General features: G+C 43.4%; 1 protein-coding gene across 2 annotated transcripts in view; it reads right to left on the reverse strand.

Moving 5' to 3' along the window:
• FER1L6 (fer-1 like family member 6) overlaps window positions 1–22,916 on the reverse strand; it is a 117,278-nt gene that overhangs the window by 18,097 nt on the left and 76,265 nt on the right. For both annotated transcript variants that reach the window (XM_081918630.1, XM_081918629.1), the window contains exons 24-33: window positions 18,625–18,786; window positions 16,870–17,053; window positions 15,515–15,714; window positions 12,773–12,895; window positions 12,168–12,207; window positions 7,720–7,838; window positions 7,043–7,174; window positions 5,620–5,745; window positions 4,180–4,307; window positions 138–308 (exon numbers count right to left, since the gene is read on the reverse strand). In XM_081918630.1, the coding sequence (XP_081774756.1) occupies window positions 138–308; window positions 4,180–4,307; window positions 5,620–5,745; window positions 7,043–7,174; window positions 7,720–7,838; window positions 12,168–12,207; window positions 12,773–12,895; window positions 15,515–15,714; window positions 16,870–17,053; window positions 18,625–18,786 (1,385 nt within the window). The remainder of the gene's footprint in view (window positions 1–137; window positions 309–4,179; window positions 4,308–5,619; window positions 5,746–7,042; window positions 7,175–7,719; window positions 7,839–12,167; window positions 12,208–12,772; window positions 12,896–15,514; window positions 15,715–16,869; window positions 17,054–18,624; window positions 18,787–22,916) is intronic.

Consider the following 22,916-nt stretch of genomic DNA (forward strand, 5'->3'; position numbering starts at 1 on the left):
GACTGCTGAACGAAATTCAACTGCAAGTCGAATCCAGCCCAAGGCCTGGAAGTTCACCATCCCTACATTAGGAGTTTTCTGAAACTTCACAGGCTGTTGATCAATTACAGAGACCTTGTGTCTGGGAAGAAGCTTACATTTCATATTGGCTCTGCAACCCGCAGGTAGCTCGATGTCTGCTGTAAAAACGGTTTTCCAAATCGATTTTTGTTTCTCCAATGAGGTCATCAGAACCAATCATGTCATGGTCGTAGATCAGGACTGAAAGCAGGGATTCCTTAGGGAAAGTTGCCTGGATTTCAAACGACCTGCGGCAGAAATATTGGTAAAATTGTGTCATGTTTGCTTTCAGGGAAGTCTCGCTGAAATCAATGGGACTTAATTTGGAATAAAGTGGCTTAGGAGTGGGGTGTTAAAGTTATAGGAACATAGCACAGGTGTCAGAATTTAACCCAAAAAGGCCGTCACAAAAAATTAGAGATGGAAAGCTTTTGAAAAATTATCCTTGGAATGATTATTTTTCTGGCTACCCTAGAAAAGCAACAACCCCTGAACCAATAGTCTTCTTCCGCGGGATGTACGTCTGTGTTACAGCAAGCTATTAGTTAACTTTTCCCAGTATTGAAATGTGAGACCAACACTTGTTTTCTGTTATAGCTGAAAATGTGACTAAACTAGGCTTCTCCATCTGTTTGGTTTAATCTGGACATCAGTTACGAAATTCACCTTCTTGAAATTCACCTTTCTCTACATACATAGAGGCATCTCTATCCACTCCAGCAAGTTCTATGTTATATGGATTTTGTTTTTAATTCAAAGCATTTATATCCCTCTCAAAAACTGGAAATGCTGCCAGAACAGCTTACAGATCAATATCCTCTCCACCCACCTGCAAAGGTTCTTGCCCTCAATCTTACAATCTTAAAATACACATGTAGAATGAGACAGGGAAGAAAGAGAAAAGCAAGCAAACAGGAACCAATTTCCAGATGTTATCAAGTTCTTATAATGATCATCTTGGGTCGAAGCACAGCTAAAAAATAATAATCAAACAAATCCCAAACGGCTGTTTTGGTGGTGTGTGTATGGAATGATGCAACATGGCTGACACATCAAATAGAGAAGGAAATGGAATGGGATCACAAAATGGTAGAGGCGTGTCCGTCCCCCCCATCAGTGGAAAAAAGAAACTTTAATAATAATAATAATAATAATAATAATAATAATAATAATAATAATAATAATTCATTATTTATACCCAGCCCATCTGGCTTGGTTTCCCCAGCCACTCTGGGCGGCTTCCAACAGAATATTAAAATACAATAGTCTATTAAACATTAAAAGCTTCCCTAAATATTAGCTACCCCCTTGGTTGCCAACAGAAAAAGTGTCAAATTAAACCCTCTGGAGGCCCCTAGGCAATTGAAATCTTAGGGGCCCCATCACAAATTATCTCCTAAATGCATTTTTTATTTTAAAGATAAAGGACCCCTAATGGTTAAGTCCAGTCACAGGCGACTCTGGGGTTGCGGCGCTCATCTCGCTTTAGAGGCCAAGGGAGCCGGCGTTTGTCCGCAGACAATTTTTCCAGGTCATGTGGTCAGCATGAGTAAGCCACTTCTTGCACTTTTGGGTGTGTTTTCGAACTGCTAGGTTGGCAGGAGCTGGGACCGAGCAACAGGAGCTCACCCTGTCGGAGGGGTTTCGAACCGCTGACCTTCTGATTGGCAAGCCCAAGAGACTCAGTGGTTTAGACTACAGCGCCACCTGTGTCCCACCTATTTTTTATTATACCAGCCAACAATTTTATTACATGAAACAAACATTAACAATTATTAAACAAACTAACATATCATATTATTAAACAAAAAGCTACGGAAGCTTGAGATGGTGATTTTCTTTCAAGATCTAATCAGTATTATTGTGATCTGTTGCCGCAGGGCCCCTAAAAGTTGTGGTGCCTATAGCCAGTGCCTATGTAGTAATCTGGCACTAGACAGAAATTATTTGCACCTCTCCTGTGTTCTGAAAAGAAAGAAGAGGGGAGGGTGGGTGTCCCAGTCCTGATATCCGCTGAAATAATTGGGAATGTGCAATGTAAGAGACACTAAGCCAAGGCAAGCAGGAACGTAGAGCAGGGTGATCAAACAGTCTCTCGTAGATTGTGGATTTTTGAGCAGATATTTACAAGAACTTTCACGGGTCCCATAAGAGGTACTGGAAGGTTCTCTGACACCTGAGTTAAAGAAAATGTTTAAAAATACTTTTGTTAAGAAAGCAGAAGCCTTTTTATTGTGTATAGTGGGTCAAGAGGTATCAAGGGAAGATAAAAGTCTGTTCATGTATGCAACAACAGCGGCAAGAATTATTTTAGCCCATAAAATGGAAACAGCAAGAAGTACCAATAAAAGAAAAGTGGCAGATTAAAATGATGGACTTTGCAGAACTGGTGAAGCTGACAAGAAAAATCCGAAACCAGCATGATCAAGTATTCCCAAAGGACTGGAGTAAATTTATACAATATTTGAAAGATTACTGTAAGGAATTAACATCACTAGCAGGGTTGTCTTAAAAAGCATCTTAAAAAACAGAAACATCACCTTGCCAACAAAGGTCCGTATAGTTAAAGCTATTGTTTTCACAGTAGTGATGTATGGAAGTGAGAGCTGGACCATAAAGAAGGCTGATCTCCAAAGAATTGATGCTTTTGAGTTATGGTGCTGGAAGAGACTCTTGAGAGTCCCATGGACTGCAAGAAGATCAAACCTATCCATTCTGAAGGAAATCAGCCCTGAGTGCCCACTGGAAGGACAGATCGTGAAGCTGAGGCTCCAATACTTTGGCCACCTCATGAGAAGAGAAGACTCCCTGGAAAAGACCCTGATGTTGGGAAAGATGGAGGGCACAAGGAGAAGGGAACGACAGAGGACGAGATGGTTGGACAGTGTTCTCGAAGCTACCAGCATGAGTCTGACCAAACTGCGGGAGGCAGTGGAAGACAGGAGTGCCTGGCGTGCTCTGGTCCATGGGGTCGCGGAGAGTCGGACATGACTAAATGACTAAACAACAACAACAACAAGAAGAAGCAGGGTTGTCTGAAGACTCGTAATGAGAAACTTTCTCCCTTTTTATTTTAACCTAAATTTTAATGTCTTTTTGTAATGAGTGAAACTAGAATTGGAAAACGTATGAAATGCAATGATATAAAGGTTGATTTTGAAAGCCATGAGACGGGAGGGAAGGAAATTGATGGGCTCTAAAGAGCCAGAGAGGATAATAACAAAGAAAATTTCAGGTAGGGACTAGTGGACTCTCAAAGCAGTAGAAATATGAGATGATTGGACCCTACTGAACTTGAAGCATGGGAACCCACAACAAAAATTTATAATTTGGCAAAATATTTGGACTTCATGATGTATATTTGTATAAATTGGAATATTTAATGTGATTTGATTGGATTGTTAAACTTAATAAAGATTATTATTAACAAAAAAATAAAGAGCCAGAGAGGTAAAGTGGATAACAATGATATGTATATTATTAAATGGAAAACTAATAAAAAATTATATGCAAAGAAAGGAAGGATCTCCGACACCGTGTTGCTGACTCCCTGAGTAATGCAAGGAATAATACCGCAGCTTATTAATATCAGCTAACAGACCGACAGTTTCCTGCATTAGCCATTAGCATGCAGACTGAATACATGGATATGCTGAAATAACTAACATTTCTCCTGTGTACAAATATCTTTGGTTTCCTATTTCCTATTACATGGCCAAAGCAACCCCTGTAGACTGGATTAAAAATTGTATCCTGATTGAAATGCGATGCAATTCTAATGCAAACCTGGCCTAAACATTTTAGTTATATGATAGTCACAGCAGGCTTGGCTTACATCCTTGGTGACGATGGTGGTCAAGGTCATCGGTGCTATTGCATGAGAAGAGATGAAGCAACAAAAAACTAATTTGAGGAAACACCGGATGAACTTGAAAGCCGAATAATTCGCAATTAGACAATGTGACACATTGTCAAGAATTTAATCAGTAATTTACAAAGTGTCTAAAGAGACATGCATCAATGTTTAACAAATGCACTTTGTCCTAAATAACGGGGGGAGAAATTGTCTGCAGCTAATTCATGACATCCGGAACATCATGCAATTTAAAATAAACTCACCTTCCAAAAATTGGGTTCAGCTGCTTCGGAATATAATTGTCTCTGTCTTTGATTTCTGTTTTTCCCAATCTAAGCACAATATAAGGATCTGATTTGCCATCTGGATCAGCTGGACTAAGATTAAATGCCTACAATGAGAAAAAATTATTAATACATCCCAAACTATATAGCCAATCTAGAGTAAAAAACACACCAAGTGACTCCGTTAATTATTTCATTTTTCTGAATTAATTTAGTTAAATCTTTCTCCGTTGATCCTATTTTCCCCTAAGAAGACCAACCCATTCTATGTTGGTTATAGATTATTTTTAAAAAAAATGACTGGTAGATAAAATATTACGTTAAATAGAAGATTCTTAATTCTGTTTGTAGACTATACTGTGTTTTGAAGAATTGTTATGTGAATCCTGAAATACTGTTCCAGGGCAGAAGTAGTGGTGCCAATTTGTATTTATACTTAGAATAATAGATTTGTAGAATTGGAAGGGACCACAAGGGTCATTTTCTAGCCCAACCAGTACCAGATTAACGTATAAGCTAAACAAGCTATAGCTTAGGGCCCCACTCTCTTGGGGGCTCCCCAAAAAATTAAAGGAAAAAAACACACCTGGATGTACATTTCCAAAATATAAGATAAAAAAACAAATAAAATAAAAACCTACATACAGCAACAGTGGCAAATGGCTTTAGATACCTATTAGGTCCATAAATTACCATACAGCATATATTAAACACAAAAAAATTGTGACAATTTGTTGTTGACAAAGGACAACTGGACATATAAAGGGCCCCATTACCTTCAGTAGCTTAGGGCCTCATCAAACCTAAATCCAGCTATAGGCCCAACGCCTTACAATGTGGGAATCTTTTGCCCAAGGCAGGGCTCAAACCCATGTCCCTGAGACTAAAAGAGTCTCACGCTCTATAGACTGAGCTGTGCTTAATTCATACTATTTTGTAATAGTTTTATAGGGAAGTAAAACCAATAAATAGAGTCATACCTCTTGTTACGTTTGCTTCATGATACGTTTTTTCAGGCTGCGTCCCGCGGTGACCCGTAAGTACAGGAAAGGGTTACTTCCAGGTTTCGCCACTCGCGCATGCGCAGACGTGCAAAATGAAGTCACGCACATGCACAGAAGCAGCGAATTGCAACCCACTCATGCACAGATGCGGGTTGCGTTCCTTTCAGGTTGAAAACGGGGCTCCGGAATGGATCCCGTTCAAAACCAGAGGTACCACTGTAATCCCAGACGATGCACTGCACTGACCAAGGCTCCAGCCTACCTGCCATTTTGGCAGGTAGCTAGTGTCTGGCCAATGCAGCGCTTGACTTCATTGAGCGTGTCATGGCTTGACCCCACCCCTGTCAGGTGCTGCCTGTTGTTCAAGGCTTGGGCCCCAGACTCTGCACCTAACAGAACCATCTGCTATACTTACTGCGACAACGTATACTCTGATGAGAACTTTCACCGAGTGGTTGGGAGGGATGCCCTGCAAGATTCTTGGCTGGCCTCCATCTCCTGAGCAGCTGTCTTCTGGACTTTTGTATATGCAGAAACAGCCCTGTTAATGCACAGCATGGATATTGATCATTCCTAGTGCCAAAACAAAATCAGCAGATGCAGACATAATGCCATGTTTGCAGTGTGTTTTTTTGTTTACAAATGCATTCAATACTTATCTAAAAAATAGAAAAGGATCACATGCTATTACAGTGATACCTTGGTTCTCAAGAGCCTTGGTACTCAAACAACTTGGAACCCAAACACTGCAAACCTGGAAGTAAGTGTTCCTGTTTGCGAACTTTTTTCAGAAGCTGAATGTGCTCCGTTCTGAGTATTACGCTTCCGTTTTGAGTACCATAGTTCTGTGTTGAGTGTTACGCTGAGGTCCGTCAGTTTTTGCTATTTATTTTGTGTTTTGGTTTTTGCGGCTCTTTGTTTGTTTGTTTTTGTGACTGTGTGGAACCCAGTTCAGCTACTGATTGGTTGTGTGACTGCAGTACACTGTTTATTGCTTTCATTTTATGGATCAATGGTCTCATTAGATAGTAAAATTCATGTTAAATTGCTGTTTAAGGTGTCGTTTTTAGAAGTATGGAACAGATTAATCCATTTTGCATTACTTTCTATGGGAAAGCGCACCTTGGTTTTGGAACACTTTGGTTTTGGAACGGACTTCTGGAACGGATTAAGTTTGAGAACCAAGGTACCACTGTACTCCCAAGAGTTTTGGGGAGACCCCTATTCCTCTCCCAGAACTACCATTTCCAGACTTCCCTGAGAGGAGGGATGGGTGGTTAAACACCTCTGGTAGTTGTGGCTCTGTGGGGAAATAGGGGTTGCTTAACATCTCTGAGCACCCTTAACAAACTAAAGCTCCCAGGATTCTTTGGGTGGTAAGCTATGACTATTTAAAGTGGCATAATGGTGTTTTAAATGTATTGTGTGAATGTGGCCTGAATACATTGCCACAGCTCGGTTCTTTTGGCGTTGACGGATTAAGGTGTAATAAGAATCTTAATTTTTAACATTTCAATTAAGTGATCTGAAGAAAACAGCCCGAGGGTTGTTCTGAAATTGCGAATAACTATTTTCATGAGTTAATTGAATTTATGATAGAGGTACTGAAAGCTTGTCCTCTTTTTAGATTTAGGACAGGGAATCCCCGTGGTTTTTCAATCAATGAAGAATCACAGGTTCTGCCACAAAAAAAGTGTGTTTAGTTTGGTTAATCTACTATGTATGGCATACTCTGTGCACTGCTCCACAAATGCTAGCAAACTTAAATATTACCAAGTAAAAATGAATTTCTGTGCAACGTGGATTTCTTTATTTCCACGCGGTACTTTTCACAATACCTTAAACTTCCCTACGATCCTGTCCTCATAGTCACTGTGATCTTCATCAGTGGACTTGCCTCGGAAGAGTTCAAACGTTTTCACCCAGTCTTCAAAATTGTTAAATTCACTCTCCAAATCTCCATCGTAGATCTTTGGAAGAGATCGACCAACATCCAGAATTTCACAATTGAAAAAACAGTGGGAGCAGTTTCAAAACAAAAAAATTAAGTAAAACGAGCAGGAGCAGGAAACTGGGAAAATATGAGAGTTGAACACCTAGGATTTGTGCTAATTCTCCCAAATTAGCAGTAAGGTAAAGGTAAAGGGACTCCTGACCATTAGGCCCAGTCGTTACCGACTCTGGGGTTGCGGCGCTCATCTCGCTTTATTGGCCGAGGGAGCCAGCATACAGCTTCCGGGTCATGTGGCCAGCATGACTAAGCCGCTTCTGGCGAACCAGAGCAGAACGCCATTCACCTTCCTGCCGGAGTGGTACCTATTTATCTACTTGCACTTTGACGTGCTTTCGAACTGCTAGGTTGGCAGGAGCAGGGACCGAGCAATGGGAGCTCACCTCGTCGTGGGGATTCGAAACCGCCAACCTTCCGATTGGCAAGTCCTAGGCTCTGTGGTTTAACCCACAGCACCACCCGCGTCCCAAATAACCCGAATTTCCAACAATGAATGAACTTTACCTCCAGCGTTGCTAGATTAGGAGGGGCCTCCTTCACTTTCTTCTTGAGCAACTTGTCTTTCTTCTTTCTGTCTGGCTCGTCTTCAATGCTCAGTGCTACGTGGCCAGAGGTCTGTTTCGCTACAGAGATTAAATGGAACAGGTTTTGTTTTGTCTTGTTTACCATTACAAATGACTGCATCGAAAGATGAACCTCAAGACTGCCACCACTTCGGAGCTTCAAGTGTGTTTGCAGCTGAAGCACAAGCCTATTGTTTGTTTATTGTAGCAAATAAATAAATAAATAGTAGCAGCAACGCTATGATGATAGAACTAAGGTTGGAAGAGGATGTCTCTCCTGGGAACTATAACAACTGAATTCACTTTCTTTTTTAAAAAGAATATTATCAGCTACATGCATGCGTTACATTTTAAAATCACATTTTCCCCACCCCAAAAGAAGCCTGGGAACCATAGTTTTCCCCTCAGAGCTACAGTTCCCAGCGTCCTTAACAAAGTATATGTCAGGCTTCGGGGAACCAGCTTCCTCCTTTGTGGCAGTAAACAAAAGATCAAATGAAAGGAACGTCTTACGAGTTAGAATCTTTAATAATTACAGTGAGAGAACAAATAGCACGTCTCCTAGAAATGGCGGTGCTCCCAGTTAAGGGTTACACCCCCTTCTGTTCCCATTAATCTACGTCACTCCTATGTCTTGTCACCTGAGCTTGTACCCTCTGTGCTTTCTGTTCTGCCACTTTCTGAGCTCCCTGTGACTTTGGAGAAGGGGGATGAATGCTGTCCAGAGACTGTGAATCTGTTAACCCTCTCTCTTCCAAGTGTTTCTTCTGGTAGCTGTTCCCCATACAGTACTTCCCAGCTTCTGCCTTCTGAACTATGTCCCTCTGCAAACCACTGCTCCAAATCTATACTGTCCTCCTGCTCCTGGGAAGATTCAGGATCTGAATCAGGAGCAGGGAGAGGGGGAAGCTCCCACCATTCCTCTTCAGCGCAGCCCACCTCAGCACGGTCCCTGACAGTACAGCTCCCAGGATTCTTTGGGGATGATGGTGGACGTGCTTTAAATCAATGGCATGCATTCTATCCCATCTCTTACACAGGTTTCCCAGTTAACTCCCATTCAATCTACTAGTCAGGTCCCCCCATTTTTCTTCAGCTTCAGCAGATCAGGTTCTCACTGGAGCAATGATGATCACATCCTTTATATTCTCCCTATTTGTTTTCCTACTTTTTATTTATTTATTTAAAAAGCTATTTTTATTTAACAAGATTGAATAAGTTGTTTACACAAGATATACATTAACATCACAGACAGAATCAAGTGTAAAAAAAGAAGAAAGCTTAAAATAAAGCCCAGAAGTTTGAAAATATAAATTCTAAAATAAAATTGCATATTAAAATACATGTCAAATTTGCAGACTTGCTTAAAAATGAAAGGTTTTTAGCGAGAACCATAAACAGTATACCAATGGGGTCGGCCAGTTATCGAGGAACAGGGAGTTCCATATTACTGGTGGTGTCATTATTAATAATATCAATATGTTTTGTTATCCACTGTTCCTAACTTCAGGCTTAGCAAATTATTTCCCATCCCTTGGCATCAGCATCGAGATTTTTATGATGCAACATCAAATTAGTTGGCACTGGCCCTGCATAAGACTAAAGCAGCATTTCAGAGGTCTAGGGTCCACACCAGTGTAAAATGCCTATGTGCCTCAACTGTACTTTCTTGTTTTATTTTATTTTTAAAGATAATGCAGGTGGGATCCTTTATCCTGATTCCCACCAACCAGTTTCATCAGAACGGAAGGGAAAAAAACTGCAGCCCACTAGCAGCCGAATGGAAGAATTCTCTTTAAGGTGACAGGCAAAGTTATTTTGGACATGGATACAGCAATCAGAAAAAAAAGGACTCCTTGCCGGCCTATCAAGATGTTTCAATCATGCGGAGATGCAAATTGCCTACATAATTAGATTTCTGGCAAGCTCTGCTACACCAGTGAGTTAATGATTGAAATTCCATTCACCTGCAGTTCTCGGGCCAGCAATAAATTAGGTCAAATCTACGCCGCACTCGTGGAGTTAAGTTTAAAAACAGGCAAACAGGCAAACAAATAATTAAGGGTCAGACACATTTATAAAATACAGGGTATGCCAAGAGCCAAGATATTAGCTGCCAGATCTCCAGCAAAGCCTCCCCTGAAATATTTTGGCTTTATTTGACTCTTGGTGTATCTGTGCTTAGGGCTAAGCTAGATGTCTTAGCAACGGCGTGAATTGTTATATAAGCAGCAGCCAAGGAGGGGCCTCAGCAGAACTGGAACCACAGGAGGTGAACAAGCTAGAATCATGGATCTGAAAGGGATCCAAGGGTCATCTAGTCCAACCCCCTACAATTCAAGGATGTCAGCAAAAGCATCCCTGACAGATGGCCACCCAACCTCTGCTTAGAAACCTCCAAGGAAGGCTCCCCACAGCGGGCGGGATGGTATACACAAGGTAAAGGTTAAAAGGATGCAGGTGGCGCTGTGGTCTAAACCACTGAGCCTCTTGGGCTTGCCAATCAGAAGGTTGGCGGTTCGAATCCCTGTGATGAGGTGTGATCCTGTTGCTCTGTCCCAGCTCCTGCCAACCTAGCAGTTTGAAAGCACACCAGTACAAGTAGATAAATAGGTACCACTGCGACGGGAAGGTAAACGGCATTTCCGTGCGTTCTGGTTTCCGTCATGGTGTTCCGTTGCACCAGAAGCAGTTTAGTCATGCTGGCCACATGACCTGAAAAGCTGTTTGTGGCAGCGGCGGAGGAAGCTGCTTGGGTGCCTGGGGGGGTGCGCCCAGGGGCAGCATGAGCCACCCATAGGGGCTGGGCACACCACAGGGCCTCTGGAGTCTGCCTGCCTCCTCCCACTCAATCACTCTACAGCTGGGGGGGGAGAGGCAGTGGGTGGACCATTTGGGCACGAGAGACACGTGGCTCGGGTGTGCTGCAGGCCCCACAGGGAGTGCCGCCCAGCATTTTGTCACCCCCCTCAGTGGTGACACCCAGGGCAGACCACCGCCACCACACCCCCTTCCTCTGCCCCTGGTCTGTGGACAGACACCGGCTCCCTCAGCCTGAATGCGAGATGAGCGCCGCAACCCCATAGTCACCTTTGACTGGACTTAACCATCCAGGGTCCTTTACCTTTTACCTTACACACATGGTGAAAACGTGTGCAAGACTACAGGTGTTTGTCTGGGCTGCATTGCACAAAACACCAGACTGATCTGTAAAGTACACATAATGGCTCAGAGATATAGATAGACAGACAGACAGACAGACAGATTAGATAGATAGATGATAGATGATAGATAGATAGATAGATTAGATAGATAGATAGATAGATAGATAGATAGATAGATAGATAGAGATAGATGATAGATGATAGATATAGATAGATAGATAGATAGATTGATGATAGATAGATAGATAGATAGATAGATAGATAGAGATAGATAATAGATAGATATAGATAGATAGATAGATAGATGATAGATAGATAGATGATAGATGATAGATATAGATAGATAGATAGATGATAGATAGATAGATAGATAGATAGATTAGATAGATAGATAGATGATAGATAGATAGATGATAGATGATAGATCGATAGATAGATGATAGATAGATGGTAGATGATAGATAGATAGATAGATAGATAGATGATAGATAGATAGATGATAGATAGATAGATGATAGATAGATGATAGATAGATAGATGATAGATGATAGATAGATAGATAGATAGATAGATGATAGATAGATAGATAGATAGATAGATAGATAGATAGATAGATAGATATAGATAGATAGATGATAGATAGATAGATGATAGATATAGATAGATAGATGATAGATAGATAGATAGATAGATAGATAGATAGATAGATAGATAGATGATAGATAGATAGATAGATGATAGATAGATAGATAGAGAGATAGATAGATAGATAGATAGATAGATAGATAGATAGATAGATAGATAGATGATAGATAGATCTCTATCTATCTATGGCTCAGATCAGCTGTTGCCACAAGCAGAACTCTGAACTCCGCTCCCACTAAGTGAAGGAAAGGAGGCGATTTTTCATTATTCTTCCCTCACCCATCAGCTGCCAGTCCTGGATGAAAATGTGCTCTGAACAGTTGCCGGATCCTCTGGCACAGTGGGGAGGTGGTACAGAAAACTGCAGGAGTTAGGAGGATATCAGCAAAATTGCCTTTCCCCCTTCCTAGCTGGAGTCTCTGCTGGACCGAAAGCTTTTCTGCATACAGAAAGAGCCCTTTTGTTCCCACAAGGGATGCTGAGTATCTGGGCCATTCGCAAACAGTAAGATGAAATCAAACTGTGCAGCTTTCATCATGAACCAAGAAAGAGAAAGAAAAATGCAAATGTAGATACTCACCGTTTCCTGGCTTTCCATCACTGAAATCGAGCACTTTTGCCTTTCAAAATAAAATAAGAGGTGTTTTTTTAAAAAACAACAACCAGGTAGACAGAAACTTGCATAAATGGAACCATAAAGAGCAAGCCACATTAGTTACAGCTCTGCTTTAATATCTCGACTCTTGTTAAAGTAGAACTCAATTTGCTTCCCTCCTTTGTAGAAGAGAAAGATTGCACCCCTCATTTTCATGTTCCAGATTTTTGTTTTTTAGATTTCCCCCTGGAGATTCATAGTTAGTGATACTGAAATACTCTCAATGCAAAAAGTAAAAGAAGCCCGTGGCATATCAACGCCTATTAACAGGTTTAGTATGGCCTCTTTTGTTGGCCACAGTTTCATCCAGCCCATAAAGTGCTGTCCTCTGTGGCCAGATACATTTATGTTTGCCTGTGCGCACACATGTACATCCATGCATGCTTAGCACACAGGCCAAAGCATCATGAGTTCCAAGACATACATTTGGTGACATTTCTGTGGGGGGGAAATGCACTCAACACCACGCTTCTACACAGACAAGTCACAAACTGTACTCCTTGCATGCACAGGGGTCCCAGAGTCCCTACCTTTTGTCCTTTTTGTACAGAGGCGTAATACTTTGACCACCAATCAATAACATTTTCAGCTGATTCGTCAGCTATTGTCCTCTTTTTCCTCTTGGTGGAGCGCCGAGTTGATTTCCTTGAGCCCTGGAAAGGAAGAAAAAGTTGGAGTTACAAAGATGGCAGGAGGAGAGAATGGACCTGCAGATCCACTTCAGCCTGAGGATAAATGGTGGTGTTGGAGAGACATATCTGCATCAAAAGATCAAGCACAGATGTTTCCATGCACAATGCTTTGAGTCCACATGGATTGAACACTTCGGTAATGAAAAGCTCGTTGAGGAGGTGCTCACTTCGCAATGTTGTTCTGGGACAACTGGGGTGGGGGGAAGGATTAGGTCCTACTACCACCTGAAGATCAGAGACCGGCCACCTCTGGTTTACAAAGGGGGCCCAAAGGCGACAGTAAAGGTAAAGGGTCCCCTGACCATTAGGTCCAGTCACGGATGACTCTGGGATTGCGGGGCTCATCTCGCTTTATTGGCCGAGGGAGCTGGTGTACAGCTTCCGGGTCTTGTGGCCAGCATGACTAAGCTGCTTCTGGTGAACCAGAGCAGCGTACAGAAATGCTGTTTAGTTTCCCGACAGAGTAGTGCCTATTTATCTACTTGCACTGGCTTGCTTTTGTACTGCTAGGTTGGCAGAAGCTGGGACAAAGCAACTGGAGCTCACCCCATCACGGGGATTCAAACCACCAACCTTCTGATTGGCAAGCCCTAGGCTCTGTGGTTTAACCCAGAGTGCCACCCATGTCCCAAAGGTGACAGTAAGCTGTTGTTATTCAGTTCAAAGTATTTAGGTTAAATGCTGTAGGTTTTTCAGAGCTGGAACAGGGTGGCTTAGACAGTGGTGGATTCTCCCTTGTTACAGGTATGAAGGGAGTGCTCTAATACTAGAGTTTCTGCATGAGCAAGGAGATGAACTAGATTTGATTTGATTTAATCTTTCTATTCTGCTTTTCCAACAACAAATGATGATCTCAAAGCAGCTCAAAATAATCACAAAGTCCTCTTTCCAGAGGGGAGGAGTTGTGAGCAGGAGCCGGTTCCCGCGTTGGCGGGGGCGTATTCAGCCACCTGTGTCAGCTCTCCCCAGCTGCCACTCCAAGCCCTTTCAGCTAGCCAATAGGACTGGCATGTGGACAGGGTTTAGCTGCATTTAAGCGGCTGTGGCAGCGCTGGGCCCTCATTCTTTTCCTGTTTTTTGATGGATCATCCGCCCTCCCTCCCTCTAGGTCATTTCATTGCTTTTGACCTTGCTATGGACTTTGGTTGGTTGCCTTGGTTGCTTGGTAGGAATTTTTATCCAATTGCCAAATTGGCACCAGCCTCTTGGTTTTCTGCCTACCTTGTAGCAAATTGCCACAACTTTTTGGTATTGGCTGTTAGGCATTGGAATATGTGTCGTGTGTTGGAGGGCAGGGTGTGGCCATCACCTACCCCTCCTCTTATTTGGGTATTCCGTTAAAGGAATCCAGTGGTCGTGGATCCTGTCCACTGCCCTGCTGGTGGTTAGGGCCATGGCACGACCCCCGGTGACGTCAGGGGAAGCTTCCAGTTGTATTTGCATCAACAAGCTCCTCCCGCTGGTTGTTAACCCTCAAATGACTCCCCACTGAGCAGGGTGGAGTCATATACAGATTGCTTGATCCAATGCCTAAGCCAATACCACTCACATGCTGCAACCAATAAAGTTGTGGCCTAATTTAACCCATTAACCTAAAACACTGTGTCCTTGTGTCTTATTTATCTCTACGCGGGTCCTCGATTCACAAAAGCATTTTTTTATTTTAAAAAAAAACCATTACAAGCACTATGCTATTAAACAGCATTGCATATAAATAAAGCAAGCAACAATAAATTCATCAAAATGATTAATACAATTCAATAAAGTCATAGTAATGTCATAGATGACCTCTGAGAAACAGCTCTACGGTTTTGTGAATTATCTCCTGCTGTAACTGGGCCCCTGTGAGCAGATTTATGATACTAAGACCTTGTGGGAGATGTTGCCTTGTTGAATGAAAATGAAATAGCATATTTTCTCTTTTGTGATCCTGATTCCTTTCCCTAGTTACAGCCTCTGGTCACTTCTTAATGTTGAGAAGGAGAGTTGCTGTTGTTACTGCCTTTGAGTCCTAGTCATGATCATTCTGTTAGAATTCCTGCTCCGTGATTTCAGTCATGGGATTGTTGTCTATCACATGACGGTATATGTTTTGACTCCACAAAGTGGGAAGTGACAGAGACAGGATGTTTGTGTTACTGGGCTCCGTGAAGTGGGACTATTGTCCTTCGTTCTTTTTCTCTTTGCTGTCTGATGCTAGAGAGAGAGGGAGCCATGTTGCAGTGATCCATGTGTGTTTATGTGTGTTTATATGTAAATAAAGTAGATTAGCCAAAATGCTGAGCTACTGAGGTCTGTTATGCATGGTGTGCAAACTCTGTAGATCCCTAAGTGTGCTGACGTCTGTTGGCATCGGTCACTGTGATGTTCGGGCAGAAGAAAGCTTTTGAAGCTCCCAAATGATCGAGCAGGAGGAAGAGAACATGCCAGTCAGGCATGTGTCTCTGCCAGGGTCCTACTTGAGTGTAGGCTGAGCTCATGACACATTCATTAATATGCAACGTAATATTAACAGAACATTACTTCAATCAATACGGAAGAAAATGTACTATCCCAGTCAGCTACTGCAATGCTACCTACTTTTTGCTTCTCGTCTTTTGCAGGTGCTGAGGTAGGAGGGGAAGCAGGTTTCAGGGAAGGTGCGGGCAGAGGTGATGGAGCCGATGGCTCTGGCTCTGGCACGGCCAACACAGGCTCACCATGTTCCACGTCAATATAGACATGATCTCCTGAAGACACTTCGGGCTGAGGCGACTGAAGTTGCGCTGCAGCGGGTGAAGCTGGAAACCAGAAACACTTATTATTGCGGTGGCTCACCTAGTGGGCTCTCTCAGCAAACTGTGGGCCTTCTCAAAGCTGCACTGTATTGAGAATTAGACTCTGCCACATCTACTAGAGAAAAATGGAGGATCACTCTACCAGTGGCTACCAGTTATAATGGATGTGTTCTGTCTCCTTGTCACAGAGGCAGTATGCCTCTGAATGCTCAGGTATGCTCGTGGGCTCTCCAGAGGCTTCTGGTTGGCCACTGTGAGAAGCTGGATGAGATGGGTCTTTGGCCTGATCCAGCCACGCTCTTCTTCTGTCAAGATCTTTCAGCCCTGTCTGACAGGGCTGTTTGATGTTTTATTATGTTTTATATATGCTGTAAGCTGCCCAGAGTGGCTGGGGAAACCCAGCCAGATAGGTGGGGTTTAAAATAAAATATAATGTAAAATAAAATAAAATATCCCAAGGATTAAACCTGTGACTTTATGCCTGCATAGCAAGGGTTGTTTTAATGCTTTGTAGGATTCAATAAATGTCAGTGATAATAAGTGTGAATTGCTGATGAAGAATTGTGGGAGATATCAATGAAAGAAATCTCTTGGCTCACACACAGTGATAGTGAGGGGCTCTCCGTTTGTGGAATGCTCCACAAAATTCTGTTTGAATAATAATAATAATAATAATAATAATAATAATAATAATAATAATAATACACCTTTAGCCGCCAGGCGAAAACATTCCTCTTTATCCAGGCCTTTGGCTGATTAACATTCTAAGGCCCGTTTAAATGTGTTTGTGGGAGGTGGGAGTTTTGTTTTGTGCTTGTTCTTACCATGTATTTTGTGTTTCCTTTTTGTATTTTTATTCTGTGAACCGCCTTGAGATCTTTGGATGAAGGGTAGTATACAAATTGAATAAATAAATGAATAAATAAATAAATAAAATCAACATCCTATGGTGGACCATATCCAATTACTCATTATTGCCAGGCTATATTGATTGCCTTTGGTCCATAACGATCCCCCAGCAATAAACTAAGCTATAAAAACCATGCAGATATTTTCTATGTGAGCTTGCTCATAGCATATTTAAGAATCATATAAATAGAAGCTCATTTACTCATATGAATATAAGCCCCTTGGACGCAAACGCTCAGCACTTCTTACCTTTGTCGATTTCCACAATGTTGGGCTCTTTTGCTGGTGAGGCAGGCAGTTCTTTAGGCTTATACAGAAACTGCTTCAGGCAATTGATGGTGTGGGTTCCAACCAAAGTGCTGCGACCGAAGGCTCTCCAGTCAACTACACAGATGCTTAGAGGTGGGTGCAGCAGTTCGTTTTCAGGCAGTTCCTAGCAGAGGAGAAAGGACAAGATCCAAGAATAATCCATTCTTTGTCTTTTGATGTGGTGGTTACCAGAATTTACTCGCTGGCCCATTGATAATTTTGTTTTAATCCTAGATGTAGCAGCTATCTAATGCAGAGAAATACAATATAATCCCCTTTGGCTTCACTAACTGTTGTTGTTTCGGTTTCCATAGAAATTTGGCCTCTTCAGGATCTTCCAAACTGATGAAACTTTGTCCGTGACTCGAGAAATTTCACCTACCTGTACATGTTTCTTTTTATATACTCTTCACACAGGGCTCCCAATGATCTCTCATCTTCACCTGTTTAGCTTTAGCAAAACTGTAATCGTAAATGTTTCTATTCTTGTCCCTGTTGCACCCAAGAACCGCCATATTTTGCTCTTTGCAAAATCTAATGGGATAACTCTAATTTGATCTATTAATTCACAAGCCCCATTGAACAAAGGGCCCGTCACTTCTTGGTAACTCCCAAATGTCTGCAAGCAATTTACAATGAAAACAAATCCTTATAAAAAATCACCAGCATTTTAGTGCAGGTTGCTCCTAATAAACACATTTTTGGATGCCGTTTTGACAAATATGCCTCTTTTTGCAAGCAATTTGCCCTAGTATAATGTATCTTGGATGTTGCTTTCACTAATATATGCACAGCTTTTCTGCACACTTCCCCTAATACACACATTTTTGTGCATATTGTTCAGTTCGAGAACTCTATCATGAATCTTGGAGATGTGCAAACTTAAAAGGACAGCTGTGTTTTGGTTCTTCTATAGGTTTAAGAAATGCGAATCAGGCAGTTTCTTATTGAAATGTAAACTTACATTTCTCATCTATCCCTAGTGAAATCCACTCTCAACTAGCGGCGCGGCAGGGGGCGGTGCTGTGTGTGGCAGTCAGCTCAGCGGGATCCCACCTTCGTCGCCAGTGAAATCTACTCGGAGTCGAGAGTGGATTTCCTGTTCTTTATTCAGCTCATAGTGGTGAGGAGGAATGAATGTTCCTCCAAAGTATCTGCTTTATATACATTATTTACACAATGGGCTGCATGTGATTGGCTAATTCCGGAATTCTCCTGTAGGCCAATCAGGTTGTGGATTCACTTCTATCTGGAGCTGGATTGGGTGGCTCCTGCAGACCAGTCATACTGCTGCATTGTTCTAGGACCAATCAGACTGCTGCATTCTGAATCCTATTGTTCTAGGACCAATCAGACTGCTGCATTTTGGATCCTATTCAACTCCGTACATAACACCTAGGTTGAATATATGAGACCCCTACAGTTAATCCTCACAAGACCCCTCTGAGGCAGCTTTAAGTTTAGGGATGATAGTTGGTCTAAAGTCACCCTGTGAGCTGCGCTAAAATTGGAGCCACCATCTCCCCAGCCCCACTTCTGAAGAAAAGAAAAAAATCAGCATCTTCTTTTACTGCATGCTGGCTGGCTCTTAACTATCCCATGGGTTATTCCCAAACTTTACTCTGCTGCTTGTTTTTCGGGGGGGGGGGGAGAGGTAAGAGGGAGTCTGGCCAGCAGCAAGTTATACCTACTTACCACTTCAAACCAGTCTGCCTGGACATTAAAATTTGGGTTGTTTTTGTAGCTCTGGATGACACACGATTTCACCCCTTTGCTAGCACATTCAATGAGAACTTGTGGGCGATCCACAGAAAGGAGCTGAACCTTCTTCAGTTCACGGAGACCCCAGAAGAGAACCTTCAACGGGGATAAGAAAAACACTTAGCGTGTGTGCAATCGATTTCTGTACATTATCTGAGTACTTGCAATTGCAACAGTCCTGCAAGGTAGACCATGTTATCACCCTCTGTATTTCAGATGTGGGGATAGAAGGGACGAGGCTCACAAATTGACCTTATACTGGTCTGATTCAGCTTAAGGCAACTTTCTGTGTTCTAAGTTCGCCTGTTCTGCATTGTTCTCTTCAGACGTTCACCCTGAACACACAGGAGCAAGACATGTGCTCCCAACATTTCCACATGCAGCAGCCTTCACCCTCCACTCCTGACCTTCCCATATTTATTACAAAGGTCTGGATCAGGGAGGGCAGGGTTTAAGTGCATTCAGCTGCACCACCAAGCTGTCCTAATCTAAGGTTACCAGATTTTTTTCAATGAATCTGGGACACTTTTCAACTTCAATGGATTTTGTATGGGGACTGATTTGTACATCTGGGAACCGTCCCCAGGAAACGGGGATGTATGGTAACCTTACTCTGATAGGCAGCATGAAGCCTCCATTCACAGCTTAGGTGCTGGGGTCAGGGAAGGTGGAGGCAGCCTTGAAGCTGCATCTTAGAGCCCCTGCACCACCGTCATATGGGGACTTCCGGGCAGCTCCTGAAGCCAGCCAGAGCCAACTGCTCCGGGCTGCTAAGACTGCCGCTGCTGTGTTTCCCGGGGACACTAGATGAAATCCGGGGACTTTTTCGCAAATCTAGGGACTGTCCCCGGGAAACGGGGACATCTGGTAACCCTATCCTAATCACAGGGAAATTTCTGATTACATTCATGTCTTCCCACAGTGCAAAAAGGTAACGTGGGGTGGAGCGGTCATGCACAGTGTCAGGAGAGAGCCAGCAGTAAATCACACGAACTAAGTGGAGTTAACTACTTATTGGAAAGCAAAGAAACCAGGATCAGCAAAGGAGTGTCAGGCCTAATGAGCACAGCAGCTCTTCTTCAGTCGGTCTTGTCCCTGTGAAGGAGTTGCAGAAACTGGAGGTCCCCACCTCCCTACAGCTGCTTAAGTGTCCTCCTCTTCAGGGTTCTCCCCAAGAAATCTGAGACTGCACTGGCATGCCTGCCTTTGCTCCTCCCGCTGCGTTCCTCTTCTGGGAGACCAGGGGGAGGGGAGCTTATTTCAGCAGGAGGGGGAGACAGCTCTGTCTCTTCACCAGCCTGACCCATCTCTGCCTCTTGGCCTCCTTTCCCCCCTGCTTTAGCTTCTTCCTCTGATTCTGGACTTCTTTCTGCCGTAGACTCTCTCCGCATACTAAGCCCTGTGACCCCTTCATATTCCGACACCTCCTCCTCCTCCTCCCAGTCTTCTCCCTCTGACCACTCATTGTCATCCCACCACCACTTGCTGGGCTCTGAGCCTCCTTCCTTTGGAGGTTCCCCCCATTCTTCTGCATCCAATCAGTCCTAGCTGGCATGGGCTTGGAGTACATGCCTCAGGCCCCCACACTTTTTGCCCTTGACTGTTCTGGCTAAATGCCTGAAAAGTGCTCTTCCCTGCCCCTTAGAAGGTAAAGGGACCCCTGACCATTAGGTCCAATCGTGGCCTTCTCTGGGGTTTCAGCGCTCCTCTCACTTTATTGGCCGGCGTACAGCTTCCGAGTCATGTGGCCAGCATGACTAAGCCGCTTCTGGAGAACCAGAGCAGCGCACGGAAACGCCGTTTACCTTCCCGCCGGAGCTGTACCTATTTATCTACTTGCACTTTGACGTGCTTTCAAACTGCTAGGTTGGCAGGAGCAGGGACCGAGCAATGGAAGCTCACCCTGTTGCGGGGATTTGAACCACCAACCTTCTGATTGGCAAGTCCTAGGCTCTGTGGTTTAACCCACAGCGCCACCCGCGTCTCTTCCCTGCCCCTTAAATGGTGACAAATAGCACCTCAAGACGATTCTTTAAAAACTGATTTAGAAACTGGGGGCGAGGGAAAAGGGAGAAAGAGAATAATGAGTTGTTTTCAAAGATTTATGCCCAGCAAGTTTCCATCTCTTCTGGATAAGAATCTTGCTTGGCAACTGCAAATAATTGGAATCTGTAAGGCTGCGTGTTATGTGTCTAGAAGAAAGTATTTAACCCCTGTTGCCACACATGGAAATATATAGAGAGGAGCCATAGCGCAATGGGAGAGCACCTGCTTTGCATGCAAAAGGTCCCGGGTGCAAAGCCCTGAGTCTCTAGGTAGGGCTGGGAACATCCCCAGTGTGAAACCTTGGAGAGCTACTGTCAGTGTCAGCAATACTGGGCTGAATGGACCAATGGTTTGACTTGGTAGAATAGAATAGAATAGAATAGAATAGAATAGAATAGAATAGAATAGAATAGAATAGAATAGAATCTATTATTTATACCCCGCCCATCTGACTGGGTTTCCCCAGCCACTCTGTGCGGCTTCCAACAGAGTATTAAAATACAGTGGTCTGTTAAACATTAAAAGCTTCCCTAAACAGGGCTGCCTTCAGATGTCTTCTAAAAGTCAGATAGTTGTTCTTCTCTTTGACATCTGGTGGGAGGGCGTTGCACAGGGCGGGTGCCACTACCGAGAAGGCCCTCTGCCTGGTTCCCTGTAACAGTGAGGGAACCGCCAGAAGGCCCTCAGCGCTGGACCTCAGTGTCCAGGAAGAACGATGGGGGTGGAGACGCTCCTTCAGGTATACTGGACCGAGGCCGTTTAGGGCTTTAAAGGTCAGCACCAACACTTTGAATTGTGCTCAGAAACGTACTGGATGCCAATGTAGGCCTTTCAAGACTGTTGTTATGTGGTCTCAGCGGCTGCTCCCAGTCTAGCTACTGCATTCTGGATTAATTGTAGTTTCCGGGTCACCTTTAAAGGTAGCCCCACGTAGAGCGCATTTCAGTAGTCCAAGTGGGAGATAACTAGAGCATGCACCACTCTGACGAGACAGTCTGTGGGCAGATAGGGTCTTAGCCTGCATATCAGATGGAGCTGGTAGACAGCTGCCCTGGACACAGAATTGACCTGCGCCTTCATGGACAGCTGTGAGTCCAAAATGACTCCCAGGCTGCGCACCTGGTGCTTCAGGGGCACAGTTACCCCATTCAGGACCAGGGAGTCCTCCACAACTGCCCGCCTCCTGTCCCCCAAAACAGTACTTCTGTCTTCTCAGGATTCAACCTCAATCTGTCAGCCACCATTCATCCTCCAACCATCCTCCAATAATGTCTGGAAGTGACCCAAGTTGGCCTTGATTTGGAAAGACTTGGGTTCAAAGCCTTATTTATCAATGATGCTCATTTGCAGGATTGGGTATGGGGGTTAGGGTAAGCCACTATCTAGTCTCAACCGTTCCTAATTCTTGGGAGTATTTTGAGAACCAACTGCAGGTTCTAGCAACCTGAAGGAAGAAGTGTGATTTACAAACAAGATACACAGTGAATATCAATGAAGTGTCTTACGCTCCTTTACCAAAAGTGGGTACAGCAGATGCACATCATTTTAGCAGTCAAAATTAAAAATTTAAAAAAAATACTCCAGTTGCACCTTAGAGACCAACTAAGCTTGTTCTAGGTATAAGCCAGGGGTCAGCAACCTTTTTCAGCTGTGAGCTGGTCCACCGTCCCTCAGACTTTGTGGTGGGCCGGACTATATTTTGAAGGGGGGAAAATGAACGGATTCCTATGCCCCACAAATAACCCAGAGATGCATTTTAAATAAAAGGGCACATTCTACTCATTTCAAAACATGCTGATTCCCAGACCTTCCATGGGCCAGATTGAGAAGGCGATTGGGCCGCATCTGGCCCCTGGGCCTTAGGTTGCCTACCCCTGGTATAAGCTTTCGTGTGCATGCACACTTCTTCAGATACACTGAAACAGAAGTCACCAGACCCTTATAAACAGTGGGAGGGTGGGGTGGGGTTTTTCTCAGGAGGGTAGTAGTAGATGGGTGATCGACTCAATGGGTATGATAAACCTGTTGACAACCGTTAACAACTGCAATTAGTCCAACAGGAAAAAGCAAGGGATAGTATGCAGCTGACCAAAAATAGCATGAGCATGTGTAATGAGACGAGAATTCAATATATCTATTCAGACCAGGTCTCTCCAAAATGATCTGGAATCATTTTAGCA

Source organism: Podarcis melisellensis, assembly GCF_964234715.1.
Source record: "Podarcis melisellensis genome assembly, chromosome: 7".
Lineage (NCBI taxonomy): Eukaryota > Metazoa > Chordata > Lepidosauria > Squamata > Lacertidae > Podarcis > Podarcis melisellensis.